This window comes from Engystomops pustulosus, chromosome 8 (assembly GCF_040894005.1).
Source record: "Engystomops pustulosus chromosome 8, aEngPut4.maternal, whole genome shotgun sequence".
NCBI classification, from domain to species: Eukaryota; Metazoa; Chordata; class Amphibia; order Anura; family Leptodactylidae; genus Engystomops; species Engystomops pustulosus.
Window position 1 is genome coordinate 28967218 of NC_092418.1, and position 16425 is coordinate 28983642.

At 43.3% G+C, this 16425-nt stretch overlaps 1 protein-coding gene across 1 annotated transcript in view; it reads right to left on the reverse strand.

Annotated features, from left to right (window-relative positions):
* The window catches only part of FAM20C (FAM20C golgi associated secretory pathway kinase), a 126915-nt gene extending 114841 nt beyond the window's left edge, over positions 1-12074 (reverse strand). Inside the window, exons 1-2 of the mRNA XM_072120479.1 lie at positions 10723-12074; positions 4668-4855 (exon numbers count right to left, since the gene is read on the reverse strand). Coding sequence (XP_071976580.1) covers positions 4668-4855; positions 10723-11267 — 733 coding nt within the window. The 5' untranslated portion in view covers positions 11268-12074. The remainder of the gene's footprint in view (positions 1-4667; positions 4856-10722) is intronic.
* Positions 12075-16425: the final 4351 nt, after the last annotated feature.

Sequence of the window (16425 nt, forward strand, 5' to 3'; positions counted from 1 at the left end):
GGGAAAGTTTCAGCCTCCTAGTCACATATGAACTATACATGTCACCTTGTAGGTGAAGTTTCCTGCCTCAAAGGCATGGCTTGTCTGAGAAAATCTGGGGCCTGAATTCTAAGAAATCTTCAGTTTCATCCATATGCAAATGAGCACTATGGGAGTGGCCAAGAAGTCTAGGTGTACCATAATGCTCATTTGAATATAAATAAAAAAAGAAGATTTCTCTGCATTCGGGGAACGGATTTTCTTAGGAAAAGCAGTGGTATGATCCAGGGCACCTCACCTTCAGGTCCAAAAGTTTACTTTATGATGCTGACAGGATCCCTTTATACCCCATTCTCCTGCTCTACATACAGTAGGTCTTTGTGGGTTTACCTATATCATGACAATGTAATATACCAGAGAACTAAACTAGTCTGCACTGCTATTAACCCACTCGGCTCTGCTGCATCACATTTTCCTCTCGTAGGTGTAGAGCGTATAGAAAAGTATTGTTTTCGGCATGTTTCAGCCCCGCATCCAGTGACTCACCATGGAAAGACTTCTGCGGACACGTCCCCCTGACAGCAGATGTTTGATATTAACAAGATGTTCTTATATGATACGGGAGCGGGCGAGGAGATAACCGGATAGAGGAAGCAGCGCAGCAACGTGATAAGGATGGCGTTACTGAGGACCTCGTGTGACTGTCATTCATATCTGATTCTTGGTGATGATAGAAATGTTCTCTCCTACAAGGGGTTAAGTCAATCTGACCTCAAATACATGAGACCATGACCTCTCACTTTTCGTGCAGCAGCAGTGAATTATGTAGTTACTCTGTTATTCCTACGGGAAATTTAGGAATGAATTGGCAAATGGGAGTTAACCTAAAAGTGGGAAGTCCCTGCGGAGTCTGGTGCTTCCACAACTGATTGGACAATGTCAGAATAAACAGAGACACGCCTCTGGCTGGTAACACCCAGGTGACAGGTATTCATAATTTTTTATGAGGAATAACGGACACAGTAATGTTTCCAGGTGAGTTCCACTATAATGTCAACGTTTAAAGGTAAATTGATTTGTTTTAGAGGAAGTTCTTAGCTGTTTACGAGGTGAGGGGGTGTCCTCACACTGCTGTGCTCTTTCCCATTTCTATTGATGACAAGGTGGGGGGGTGTCCTGACACGGCTGTGCTCTTTCCATCTCTACTGATGACGAGGTGAGGGGGAGTCCTCACACTGCTGTGCTCTTTCCCATCTCTATTGATGACAAGGTGAGGGGGTGTCCTCACACTACTGTGCTCTTTCCCATCTCTACTGATGATGAGGTGAGTGGGTGACCTCACACTGCTGTGCTCTTTCCCATCTCTACTGATGATGAGGTGAGTGGGTGTCCTCACACTGCTGTGCTCTATCCCATCTCTACTGATGACGAGGTGAGGGGGTGTCCTTACACTGCTGGGCTCTTTCCCATCTCTTCTGATGACGAGGTGAGGGGGTGTCCTCACACTGCTGTGCTCTTTCCCATTTCTACTGATGATGAGGTGAGTGGGTGACCTCACACTGCTGTGCTCTTTCCCATCTCTACTGATGACGAGGTGAGGGGGTGTCCTTACACTGCTGGGCTCTTTCCCATCTCTTCTGATGATGAGGTGAGGGGGTGTCCTCACACTACTGTGCTCTTTCCCATCTCTACTGATGATGAGGTGAGTGGGTGACCTCACACTGCTGTGCTCTTTCCCATCTCTACTGATGATGAGGTGAGTGGGTGTCCTCACGCTGCTGTGCTCTTTCCCATCTCTACTGATGACGAGGTGAGGCGGTGTCCTTACACTGCTGTGCTCTTTCCCATCTCTACTAATGATGAGGTGAGGGGGTATCCTCGCACTGCTGTGCTCTTTCCCATCTCTACTGATGACGAGGTGAGGGGGTGTCCTTACACTGCTGTGCTCTTTCCCATCTCTTCTGATGACGAGGTGAGGGGGTGTCCTCACACTGCTGTGCTCTTTCCCATCTCTACTGATGATGAGGTGAGTGGGTGTCCTCACACTGCTGTGCTCTTTACCATCTCTACTGATGATGAGGTGAGGGGGTGTCCTCACACTGCTGTGCTCTTTCACATCTCTACTGATGACCAGGTGAGGGGGTGTCCTCTGCTGTGCTCTTTCCCATCTCTACTGATGACGAGGTGAGGGGGTGTCCTTACACTGCTGTGCTCTTTCCCATCTCTACTAATGATGAGGTGAGGGGGTGTCCTCACACTGCTGTGCTCTTTCCCATCTCTACTGATGATGAGGTGAGGGGGTGTCCTCACACTGCTGTGCTCTTTCCCATCTCTATTGATGACAAGCTGAGGGGGTGTCCTCACAGTGCTGTGCTCTTTCACATCTCTACTGATGTCCAGGTGAGGGGGTGTCCTCACACGGCTGTGCTCTTTCCCATCTCTAATGATGACAAGGTGAGAGGGTGTCCTCACACTGCTGTGCTCTTTCCCATCTCTACTGATTCATAGCCCCCCTTCTAGTACTAGCTATAAAATAAAATACTACAGTAGTCACTCCTCGCCGCTCCCAGTGACTTCCATAGTTCAACCACAGTCCTGCTACAGCTTTTACTCAGAGCAAAAGGGAGGGCTGTGAAGCAGGATTATGCAGAGTGCCAAGAGCACAACAGTGTAAAGACACTCCCTCAGAGGTAATGATGGAAAATGAATCAGTATACAAAGGTGATATTTTACAGCTCACCAGGGATGATATCTAACACTGACTGTAATTTTGCATGACCCACAATGATGTGAGGTTCCCTTTAAATAAATTTTTTCAGAATGATTATACTTCACGCCAATTATTAACAGCGTATATCTGGTATTACGATTAATCACTATGCCCTGCAGTACCAAACACAGCCTGTGTAGACGAGCGGTGCTGTTTCTGGACAAATACTATGCCACCAACCTTCCCTTTAACCATCTAATAAAGGAAGTTGACAGAAATTTCTGTCAAAAATATCTCAGCGAATAGTGAGACTGGGCCGAAGCTCAAATATTTTTAATATAAGCAAAGTGAAATTATCCAAATTGCAATTTTTGTGCCTGCTAGGCCGCATCGCAGCTAAATTTCCTGTTTATTCAATCAACTTTATTAACACTAGGCGGTGAACACAGCCAAGATACCTTCAGCTTATAAGACCACTACTACTGTGTGTATATATGTATGTACAAATATGCATGTTAGGGTTCACATATTTAAAGGGGATGTCTAAATGAGGCCTTCCGGATCAGTCACCACATGCAGAGGCCTAGTCAGCGACTAAACAGATTTCAGTCAAGAAATAGCAGAATACGAGCAAATGACAACACCTGGCAGATCCCGGGCGTCTGCCATCAGCTCTGCAGAGATTATTTAATCACGTAACAGCACGGCGCTACACACCATGGCAACACACAATATAGCTCGTCAGCGTGTGGCAAGTGCGGCTAATGAAAGTAATTGCCTGATTGGTTACAAAGTATTCCGGGCTACCGATATCATTTCCTACAAGTCATCAAAAAAATCGGATTCCTCATTTACTTTTTGGTATATGATATGCTGAAAAACAAGTGTCCAATAGGAATCTGTTGGCAAAATCGGAAGCATGTGTTTCATTTAGCTGCAGTGCCCCCGCAGTTGAAATGAGGTATTACACTCCTGAAATCAATGTCCAACTTCTCTACTGAGATGCTGAGGCCAAGGTACAATAAAATAGCACCTACACTTACTCTTCTCTGGCTCCTAGTTCCCATGTCCAACCAGTGCTTCCAATTTTGGGCACTGGAAGTTTCATATGTCAAAGGACCTGCTTAGTGGTCTCCTAGGACCATGGGAAATCCCTTCCATTTTCAAAGGGTATCCCATTGTCCCATGGTGGTCACTCATTTGGTGAAGTGGGCGACTTATCGGATGACATCTTGAACTTCCGGTCAGAGGAAAGGCCCAAAACCAGAAGTACCATATCAACATGGGAAGTGGAAGCCCAAGCAACCCTGGTTACTTGGGAGTTTTATAATTTAGGATTGTGTTGGGTCCTCAAGGGTGAGAGATGCCCGAATCCTGAGAGTTATGAATAGTGGACATAACCATCAGGGTTGAGTTTGGAATTTCAAAAGGTGTCCATACAGGTTTCCTATTCAGTTTTGGAGTTAGATGATAAATTGAGGACAGGTTGGCCTAATGGATACTTGGCAAGGTTTCATTTCCCCACAGTGCCCCCACAGGGGGAATGAAGTATTACAATGTTTCCATTTAAATATATAGGTTGTCTTAGGTCTTCCAGGGCAAGAGGGGGTCTACTCTTGGTAGTGATGGTGGACCCCCCCTCTCTTACAGAAGAATGTATTTCAGACATCTTCAGAAAGTAACAGTCAAATATTTGAGTGACAACTGGGGATAATATAATTTCTTAGAGTTCTGTTATTCCTCCTGGAACTGTATGATAAATTGACAACTGGGTGTTAACATTCTCCATTACAATTGATGGTCCATGATGCATCCTAAAGGCCCATAGACGAAGGAACCATCTATATAATGTCCTCTGCATCTCTCTAGGTCAAGGTCATTAGAAATGACGGCCATATTGGCTGAACCAGGATCGGGAGGAAATATCCACTGGCTATGTACAGCTCTTGTATGTAATGTATATGGTTATATCACTTACCAACACTGGTAATCTTCTGGCTGCTAAGATCCTGCAGTAAGGCTCCTATCGCTGGGTTCTGCCTGGAATATAACTCGTACCGATTGATTTCAATATGAAACTTTAACCAGTTTGGATAGGAGTCCACATGCGCCTCTCCAGTAGGTAAGAATTCTTCCTCCTCATTCGCTTCATTCCCCACATTTTGCCTAAAACAAGTAACATAAAGTTTAATCATGGGGGATGCAGAAGAAACGTCACACTTGCATTTGATAGATATGGCTTTAAGACCTAATTAAAGGGGTTTGCAGGAGGAGGAGGGGGCTACCTGCTTATGGATTTGCCCCCGTACCAGTAGCCATGAATCACTGACAGTGTACCTCATACCTTTGCTTATTCTTGACATAGTGCTTACCTCTACCTAAATCCCTCTCTACAGACAAGATACAAATCTTCTTAGCTCCTTCTGCTCTATAACATGCTATCTGCCGATAGGATACCCTGCTCTGCTACTCCTTTTAATCTATAACATGCTGCCTGCAGATGGGACACTATGCACAATCCTTTCAGTTCCTCCTGCTCTAAAACAGACTATCTGCAGATAGGACACTACTTACAATCCTTTCAGCTCCTCCTGCTCTATATCATGCTGCCTGCAGTTAGGACACTATGTACAATCTGCTCAGTTTCTCATACTCTATAACATGCTGCCTGCAGATAGGACACTATGTACAATCTGCTCGGCTCCTCCTGCTCTATAACATGCTGCCTACAGATAGGACACTATTTAAAAGCTGCTCAGCTCCTCCTGCTCTATACCATGCTGCCTGCAGATAGGACACAATGTACAATCTGCTCAGCTACTTCTGCTGTATAACATGCTACCTGCAGATAGGACACTATGTACAATCTGCTCAGCTCCTCCTGCTCTATAACATGCTGCCTGCAGATAGGACACATATGTACAATCTGCTCAGCTCCTCCTGCTCTATACCATGCTGCCTGCAGATAGGACACTATGTACAATCTGCTCAGCTCCTTCTGCTGTATAACATGCTGCCTGCAGATAGGACACTATGTACAATCTGCTCAGTTCCTCCTGCTCTATAACATGCTGCCTGCAGATAGGACACTATGTACAATCTGCTCAGTTCCTCCTGCTCTATAACATGCTGCCTGGAAATCTCATGTGATAGGTTCCCTGAATTCTATTTTGTAATGTTTTTATCACCACTTGTTATTTATTATTGTATAATGTTCAATGAAATAAGTGCATTTCCCTTTATTGTGGTTACTAACATTTCCATATGGTCTTATATAGAATGATTCGGAACATGAGGAAGTTAAAGCAAACTTGTCCAATTTCCCATAATCCTTTGCAGTCTATATTCTTATAGGACTGTCAGTATATCTTATGTATCTGATTTGAGTAGCTTTAAATTAGGATTCATGCTTCGTTTTCTAGTTTTTAGCTTTTTTTTTTTTTACTAAACTGTGTGTTCTGGTTATGAATTCCCCAAGGAAATACAAAAATTCAGGAAACAAGGTGAAAGAATAAATAGAACGTTGTGTGCTATTCCTGGGTTTGTAAACATAAAATATTCAGCTATGGAGGGAAAAAATATACTTTCAAACCACTAATGCAGCAGGGGGTGCAGAGAGGGCACAGAGGTCACAGATACTCCCAGGACCCCCCTGTATAATAACATAACATCATAACAACATAACATCAATGCAGGACCCTAATATTGGGGTCCCGAAACCTCAAATTATAATTATTAAATATTTATCCCTATGGCATCAAGCTCAGTATTTAATCATATAAACAATTTGTAGGGTGACCTCTAGGGAAGCTTATTTGACTACTACAGGCGCTCCCCTACTTAAGGACACCCGACTTACAGACGACCCCTAGTTAAAAACAGACCCCTTTGCCCACTGTGACCTCTGTTAAAGCTCTCTAGATGCTTTAAAGCTCTCTAGATGTCCCGGACTGCAATGATCAGCTGTAAGGTGTCTGTAATAAAGTTTTATTGATAATCTTTGGTCCCATTACAGCAAAAATTTTGAAACTCCAATTGTCACTGAAGCAAAAAAAAAAAAAATTGGTCTGGAACTACAATTATAAAATATACAGTTTCAACTTCTTGGTATCTCCAACCACACAGGACATCTTTGGTGATGACCAATCACAGGTCAGAGTGGTAGTACATCTCAGCCAGAGATTGGTTGAGTTGAATGTCTCTGATCACTTCCTGTGTATCGGGAGACAACAGGAAGTTCACTTAGTGGGGACTTTGGCATCATCTAAACCCCAATTATGGAGGATTTAGAGAAATGCTTGTTATTCTCATGCCTTGTCAAAGGTGTAATTTGCTGCACTATTTCTGTCAATCGGCCGAGACAAATTGACTCTTTAGATGCCCCTAATACCCAGGGCCCTGCCCCCAACCTTGCTTGTTGCCGCTGTAAGTCCTACAGAATGCAGATCTGGAAAGGGGTTATCAACTTTTGCTCCCTCGATTGCCACCTCCATGCCACTTATTTGAAGAGAAATAGCAGGACAGGTTGGCGAAACCCCGGACCCCCAAATTTACTGTAGCCTCTCCGATGAAGGGTATAGCTACATTAGATACCAGACAGGACCTGGTATCTAATTCATCCAAAATTCAGATCAGAATCACTGTTGTTGCAGGCAGATTTAAAAATCACGACTTATGGATGATGCTAAATCCCCCTTATGTGTGCAGCCAACTTTCTTGGGGGTCCCTCCTCTCTCCATGGGCCTCTATGGCAGGTGGTTGTAGCATTTGATTGGCCCCAATGCACTATAAGTAACAAGCCCCTAAGTATTTATAGTACTGGACTCCTCATATCGGGAAGAGACACCCTAAGGGCCACATTACGCATCTAGAACTGGGTGCTCCTGCACCCTCCGCACCCCATTAGTCATACCCCTATGCCCGTTGCATGAATGATATGGGAAATATCTCAGATTTACCACTTCCCCTAGAACAATGAATGACTGAATTAACCTTGAGGGCTCGGTAGGTAAAAGCAATTAAGAGCTAACAGCTGAGATTTTATATTCAATTACTCTACATCTATAATCTAAAAGCCATTAGCAGAGCGAAAAAAAAAAAAGAGAAGAAGAGAAGTGACAGCCGCAAATATACAATCCACGTCTCCATATGACATGATGGGAATGGGCGATGGCGATAGATAACAGGGCTGTGGGACATCAAAGAACCATCTCATGGTCAGGCCGGTCCCATTTCGAGGGCAGTACCTGTCATGGGATAAACGCCTTATTGTACGTGCCGGATCTGCCCACGGCTCTAATTAAGACTTGGATCCTTCAATTATCTCGTCCTTGCATAGAAAAGTACAATGCAGCTGCTGGAGACAATACGGTGTCAGTTTTCTGGAAAGAGGGAGCTGTTGTTCTACTGATGCTTGTATTATGACTTGTTTTGTTCCTGTAATTGCTCTCCTTTTTGTATTCTTAAGGGTCACTTTAACTCGTAAAAGACTAGGAAGACTAGGAAGGGTTAAACAATCAAAGTCAATGATACCCTCTGGTTAAAAATTAAAAAAAAAAAAAAACAGAAAAACCTGGCAAAATCCGGGAATATTATCAGGTAGGAGCTTATTTACCTGGACTCTACCACAGGGACAATAAAGGTTAAAGGTAACTGAGGGTGTTGCACAATTGGTCAGCGGATAGAGACTAATCTACTCCCCGTTCTCCTGGCGCTGACCTCCCCCTGGAGATTGACCTACTTACCTTTTCTGAATGAGACAAACACAAATCCCGTCGTGAGACTGTGTGTACAATGAATTCGGTGGGGCGGAAGGGGTTAATCGAGGCGTTGTTATCAGATGTGGATACAATGTATCAATAGAATGATGAATGTTTATGTTTCATCTTTTCCTTAAATAGGGGAGGGGCTATCTGTCAGGAAGCTTCATTCTACAGACTTTAGAGGGTTAATAAGTAACCCACCTTCTATCCAATGAGAAGATGATGGCAAACATACCCCTATGTCTTAGCTTGGGGACCCCTGGGAGACTGGCATGGGGGGGAGGGGAGGGAGGAGATACAAGGGTTAACTGCAGGCAGAGCAGGTGGATAGCAACCTGTGTTATTCTCTCCTAACGTAATAATGTCACAATTTCAACTATTCCAACATCTCCCCCATATGGCAGCGTCCAGACCACTGTACAAGTGCCATAGGGCCCGGTTCTAAAAATTGGAGATATCAGAGGTATGGAGCAATATAAGTATAATATTATCACTGATCATCAGAAAATCACTTCTCGATTTTTTGACTAATTCTCAACATAACCCCATATGTCAGCTTCCAGAACCTGGAAATTGGAGAGGATATTGGGGAGAGCTGCAGCCAGAGCAGAGGGTCAGTAGTGACCCTTTATTTTAAGAAAAAATGCAAATCAACATCAAACATCTTCCCATATGAGTGTAGCAATAAGATATTGGAATTGGCTACTATCTGACTATATAATGTTCTCTCTGATTGGACTTCTTATTACAATAGAGAAACAAGGGGATCAATGTAAACATCATCCTGTATCTCATCTTCCTGACTCCTACGAGTGTAACAGTGAGATACTGGAATGAGTTACTATCTATCTATAGAATGATCTCATTGGACTTATAATAATTCATGAAATAAGGCTCCAGGTAAACCTCATCCTATATCTTATGTGCTTGATCCATTAGGACATTAGGATATTGGACTTAGTTACTATCTATCTATAGAATGTTCTCTCTGATTGGACTTATTATCCAGAAATAAGGCTCCAGGTAACCCTCATCCTATAGCTCAGCTACCATGACCCCTATGAATGTAGCATTGTAGTTACCATCTATCTATATAATCTTCTCTCTGATTGGATTTATAATAGAGAAATAAGGCTCCAGGTAACTCTCATCCTATATCTCAGCTCCTTGATCCCTATGAGTGTAGCAATAAGACATTGGAATTGGCTTTTATCTGACTATATAATGTTCTCTCTGATTGGACTTCTTATTATAATAGAGAAACAAGGATCAATGTAAACATCATCCTGTATCTCATCTTCCTGACTCCTATGAGTGTGACATTAGGATATTGAATAGTTACTATCAATCTATAGAATGTTCTCTATCGCTGGACTTATAACAAGGCTCATCCTATATTTCGGCTCCCTATACATGTGACATTTTAGTTACTATCTATAGAATGTTCTTTCTGATAGGACTTATAATAGAGAAACAAGCCTCCAGGTAACCCTCATCCTATATTTCGGCTACCTATACATGTGACATTTTAGTTACTATCTATCTATAGAATGTTCTCTCTCGCTGGACATATAACAAGGCTCATCCTATATTTCGGCTCCCTATGCATGTGACATTTTAGTTACTATCTATCCATAGAATGTTCTCTCTCGCTGGACATATAACAAGGCTCATCCTATATTTCGGCTCCCTATACATGTGACATTTTAGTTACTATCTATCCATAGAATGTTCTCTCTCGCTGGACTTATAACAAGGCTCATCCTATATTTCGGCTCCCTATGCATGGGCCATTTTAGTAACTATCTATCTATAGAATGTTCTCTCTCGCTGGACTTATAACAAGGCTCATCCTATATTTCGGCTCCCTATACATGTGACATTTTAGTTACTATCTATCCATAGAATGTTCTTTCTGATAGGACTTATAATAGAGAAACAAGGCTCCAGGTAACCCTCATCTTATATCTCGGCTCCCGGGTCCCTATACATGTGACATTTTAGTTACAATCCATCTATAGGATGTTCACTCTGATTGGACATGCTATTATATTAGAGAAACACGACTTCCCATATCTGAGCTTCCAGCCCCCTTTGATTATATTTTCGAGTTATTGGACTAAGTTATTGATGATATTCAAAAATATTGGATCCATTATTAATCGTTAGGGAATGAGCATCATCCATCAAACAGCCCCCCCCCCCCCCCCAGTATCTCAGCTTCCGGGGTTTTGGTAGAATAGTGATGTAGGAGAATAGTTTGACACTTACCATTCCTGGTTTTCGGCAGCTTTGGGGTTAAACCTGATGTCACTGTTCACATTGAACAAGACATCATCCTCGGTGAGCTCAGGAATGACACTTTTATACAGCGGATGCTGGAACAGGGCGACCAGTCGAGAGTACCCGAGCCCATGCTGGGGCTTCTTTATACTTCCATCTTGGATTAACTGTTTACTGCCCAGGTCCTTGACCATATCCCGTTGCTCCAGTTTTTTAAAGGAGTCATTTTTGTCCATAATTCCAGTGATTTTCTCCAGAGAGTGCGAGGTGAGATTGGAGCTGGGGTCACTACTGAAGTCTTGGAGGATCCTCAGCGTGTGCTTGTTAGGCCACCCCGATTCGGCGGTGTTTTTGGGTCTCTGCTTGGCCCAGTCCTCATTGAGATTGTGAGTACAGGAGCACCCCACCTCTCCATCGCTGGCCGCCCTCTTCTCCAGCTTTGGTAGTAGATCTATCATAATATGCATTGTGCAAGCGATCAAGAACACCATCAAGATCAACACCCTGAACTTGCGAACTAAAATCATCTTCATCTTCCGTATTAAATTAGAATATTTTTTTTGCAATAATAATAATAATAATCAACTTAGTAACAAAAAAAAGCTTTTTCACGGAAAAAGCGGAATATCCTATAGAAAAAAAATGATCTACCGTATAATACAATAATAATAATCTAAGTATAAATTAAAATCTTCTGGTCACTTCTTTTGCAAGGGATAAAATCGGGTCAAATTTTGGGGATGAGTCTTGAGTTTCGGTGCAGGCTTATTGCAATGGGATGGAAATTTTTTTTTTAGGGATTGGGAGAGACGGTGGAATGTATTGGGAAGGCGAGGAGGGTATTAGCAGGGGAGAAGCATGGGGTTATGAGATGAATATAACAATCCGGAATGTTTGGCTGGATGAGATTCCGCTCTTCTTCCCATCCTTGGTGTGTTGACCCCTTGGCAGGACCATCCAGTTCTTCAGAACCATTAAGTTCTAGTATAGATCCAGAGATCTTTTCCGACACCGGTATCCAGTTTGCTGTCACAAATCAGGTCTGCTTGATCCTGCATCCAAGAAGCCTTGGCTGCCGGTGGACATTTCTGCTGGAATAATATGACACAAAGACGGGAGAGCGAGCCGGGATTGTGCTGCTGCTGGCTTCTTGGCAGTCATTTGATTCCTTGGTTCATGTCAGCTTGAAAAACCGGGGAAAGGGGTGGGGGGGTGTGCGAGAAGAAAAAAAGGACAGAATGGAGGTGAAAAGGAGAAGGGAAGGTCTTTGGCAGGTGCAGACTGAGCGCTCTCTGAGCTGAGAGCAGTAGACGGATAGATCTAGCAGTGCTGCAGCTCCAGCCTTCTGTGGGTGTGTTATATCAGGAGCGAGCCTTGGAGCCGGCCTTCTTCACGTCACACCAACCAGATTGGCTACATAAATGCTACAGTGATAGTAACAGGACACAGCCAGACCTAAAGTATAGCTTTTTCTCTTCTTTTTTTTTTTTTTTCTCTCTTCGTGATAGATAATTTTTTTTTTCTGTGCAGCTCCACTTAGGGCAAGGAGAGGGCGTCAGATTCTCAGAGGTTTACTAAAAAGAAGAAGAAGGAGAAGAAGAAGAAGAAGAGATCCGTCTATGCTAATCATGTATATAACAACGGGACAGGCTGAGCCTCAGAAACATTACAGAGCAGTGCAGGATGGGGGAGCGGGGGCTTACACTGTACCATGGGGGTCACCAGGACACATCACAGCATAGTCTATCTATCTATCTATCTCCTATCTATCTATCTATCTATCTATCTATCTATCTATCTATCTCCTATCTATCTATCTATCTATCTCGTATCTATCCATCCATCTATCTATCTCGTATCTATCTATCTATCTATCTATCTATCTCCTATCTATCTATCTATCTATCTATCTATCTATCTATCTATCTATCTATCTATCTCCTATCTATCTATCTATCTATCTCATATCTATCTATCTATCTATCTATCTATCTATCTATCTATCTATCTCCTATCTATCATCTATCTATCTATCTATCTATCTATTCATCTATCATCTATCTATCTATCTATCTATCTATCTCATACCTATCTCATATCTATCTATCTATCTATCTATCTATCTATCTATCTATCTATCTCATATCTATCTATCTATCTATCTATCTATCTCCTATCTATCATCTATCTATCTATTTATCTATCTCCTATCTATCTATCTATCTATCTATCTATCTATTCATCTATCATCTATCTATCTATCTCATACCTATCTCATATCTATCTCATATCTATCTCATATCTATCTATCTCATATCTATCTATCTATCTCATATCTATCTATCTATCTATCTATCTATCTATCTATCTATCTATCTATCTCATACCTATCTCATATCTATCTCATATCTATCTATCCTATTATCTAGATATCTCTGTATCTATTATCTATCTCATATCTATCATACCAATCATATTATAAATGTGCCCTATTTATCTATCTATGGGTCAGATGTATCATTTGTATTTTTGTTGTTTTTGCACCTTTTCATATTGTCACACTGTTTTTGCACCAGTTTTACGTCTAAACACAAAACTAGCAAAAATAACCATGTTTTCCTCATTTATCCTATCAATCCAGATGTTTAGCTGCGCCTTATAATCATTAGCATCTTTTTATTTTAGGTTCAATTCAGGTGCAGAAACACTCCAGCCTGAAGGTGGCGTAGACTGAAAAGCAACACTGAGCTCTTCTGCAGAGTTGTGTATCCCCTGTATAGTGCAGCAGCAGAGCAGTGTGTCCCCTGTATAGTACAGCAGCAGAGCAGTGTATCTCCTGTATAGTGCAGCAGCAGAGCAGTGTGTCCCCTGTATAGTACAGCAGCAGAGCAGTGTATCCCCTGTATAGTGCAGCAGCAGAGCAGTGTATTCCCTGTATAGTACAGCAGCAGAGCAGTGTATCCCCTGTACAGTACAGCAGCAGAGCAGTGTATCTTCTGTATAGTACAGCAGCAGAGCAGTGTATACCCTGTATAGTACAGCAGCAGAGAAGTGTATCCCCTGTATAGTACAGCAGCAGAGCAGAGTATCCCCTGTATAGTACAGCAGCAGAGCAGTGTATCCCCTGTATAGTACAGCAGCAGAGCAGTGTATCCCCTGTACAGTACAGCAGCAGAGCAGTGTATTCCCTGTATAGTACAGCAGCAGAGCAGTGTATCCCCTGTATAGTACAGCAGCAGAGCAGTGTATCCCCTGTATAGTGCAGCAGCAGAGCAGTGTGTCCCCTGTATAGTGCAGCAGCAGAGCCGTGTATCCCCTGTATAGTACAGCAGCAGAGCAGTGTATCCCCTGTATAGTACAGCAGCAGAGCAGTGTATCCACTGTATAGTGTAGCAGCAGAGCAGTGTATCCACTGTATAGTACAGCAGCAGAGCAGTGTATCCCTGTATAGTACAGCAGCAGAGCAGTGTATCCCCTGTATAGTACAGCAGCAGAGCAGTGTATCCCCTGTATAGTACAGCAGCAGAGCAGTGTATCCCCTGTATAGTACAGCAGCAGAGCAGTGTATCCCTGTATAGTACAGCAGCAGTGCAGTGTATCCCCTGTATAGTGCAGCAGCAGAACAGTGTATCCCCTGTATAGTGCAGCAGCAGAGCAGTGTATCCCCTGTATAGTACAGCAGCAGTGTATCCCCTGTATAGTGCAGCAGCAGAGCAGTGTATCCCCTGTATAGTACAGCAGCAGAGCAGTGTATCCCCTGTATAGTACAGCAGCAGTGTATCCCCTGTATATTACAGCAGCAGAGCAGTGTATCCCCTGTATAGTACAGCAGCAGAGCAGTCTATCCCCTGTATAGTACAGCAGCAGAGCAGTGTATCCCCTGTATAGTACAGCAGCAGAGCAGTGTATCCCCTGTATAGTACAGCCTCTGTTTACAGTTCATGACCTTCTTCAGAGCAGGATAGAAGAGAAGTTTGTAGGATTTTGCAGATAGAACAGAGAAGTGTCCCATGAAGCAGGAAGATCACATTGGTGTCTGAGGAGGATACCCTCCAGGAGAAGCCACTGCTGAGGAGGTGCATCCCCTGTATACTACAGCAGCAGAGCTCAGCCAGTGTTCACACTACATTTAGCCTCTGTTTACTGTTCATGGCCTACTATGTACAAATAATCTTCAAAAGTAGCAGCTCAGAGCCGGAGCTCATTTGTCTTTGTAGTCTCAGCTCTTTGTCAAATAAGGTTTATTTTAGATTTTTTAGATGCAAAATTGCAATTCATACCGCTGTCTTTCCGACGCCTGGTTGAGACTGTATTTTTGTGCAATTATTTGTGACTGTTTATTTGCAAAACGCACTTAGGTATAATCAACATTTATTGGGGAAACGTTACAAGAATCAGTACAAACAGGAGATGGCATAATAAACCTGACCACGCAGGGTCAGACGCAACAAAGATCATATGCTCATATGGGGAGGAGAGTTGAAGGATAAGTCAGCAAGGAGTAAAACCCCCGTTGCCATCTCGGGCAAAGTAACAGCTATAACATGAACAAGTTAATAAAAGATAAACATAAAAAAAACAAAAAAACACTCACATGAATATAAAGAAAAGGGAAATTGGCGGGAGGGGTAAAAAAGGGGAGGAGAAAAGGGGGGACACACACATAAGGCATAGGTTTTTGAAGGTTGGGAGAGCTACTACACGTTTTATCTATGACAGGAGGAGGTCATGAAATCCCTGAGAGTCCAAAAATACATCCCATGAGGCCCAAGCTGTGTTTGTCTTATTAGGGTCTACTGAATCGTTGGCCACCAGCTCTTCCATCCTCCGGATAAAACCGAGCTCCTGAACCCACTCAACTATCGTAGGAGGTTGTGGACTTTTCCAATGCCTGGGGATTACTGTACGGGCTGCAGTCAAAAAGTGACGAAGGAGACCCTTCTTAATAGAGGAGATAGTACCAGGAATAATCGAGAGTAAAGCTATCTGAGGAGAAGGGGTGGCCGTCTTGCCGGTGACCTGATGATAGGTGTCAAAGATTTTGTTCCAGAATGGTTGAAGAGCCGTACAGCTCCACCAAATATGGAGTAAGGTACCCACCTCCGCACCGCAGCGCCAGCACACATCGGAGACTTCGGGGAAAATTCTGTGGAGCCGAGAGGGGCATCTATACCATCTGGACAATATTTTATAATTCTTCTCTTGAGCACTGCATGGCAGCAGCATCTTGTGCGAGAATAGGAAGGCCTTATCTAGTTCCGCGTCTGTAATTTCGACAGAGAGGGCTTCCTCCCATGCACCAATGTAGTTTGGCCTATCAGGAGTGGCATTTTCCAACAATAAGCTGTATATGGTGGAAAGTACATGTGTTGGTGAAGAAGACAACCTAAATAAAGCTTCCAGGGCCGTGGGGGACGACCCAAATGAGGTGTGTTCTGGGTCCTCCATTACGTAAGATGTCAGTTGCCTGTGCTCTAGCCAGGACAGTGAGGAGTCAGGATGGGAGGCCTGCAGGGACCCCAGAGTGGGGATGGAATCGCCCTCGACAATCTGGCCTAGGCGAATGTCGGAAGAAGCCTCCCAACAGAGAAACCTCTGCCTGCCCACACCAGGTGGGAAGGCAGGATTGTGAAATAGTGGGGTCACCAGGCCTCTCATCCTAAGCAGGGTATTCATGTTCATCAGCCTGTC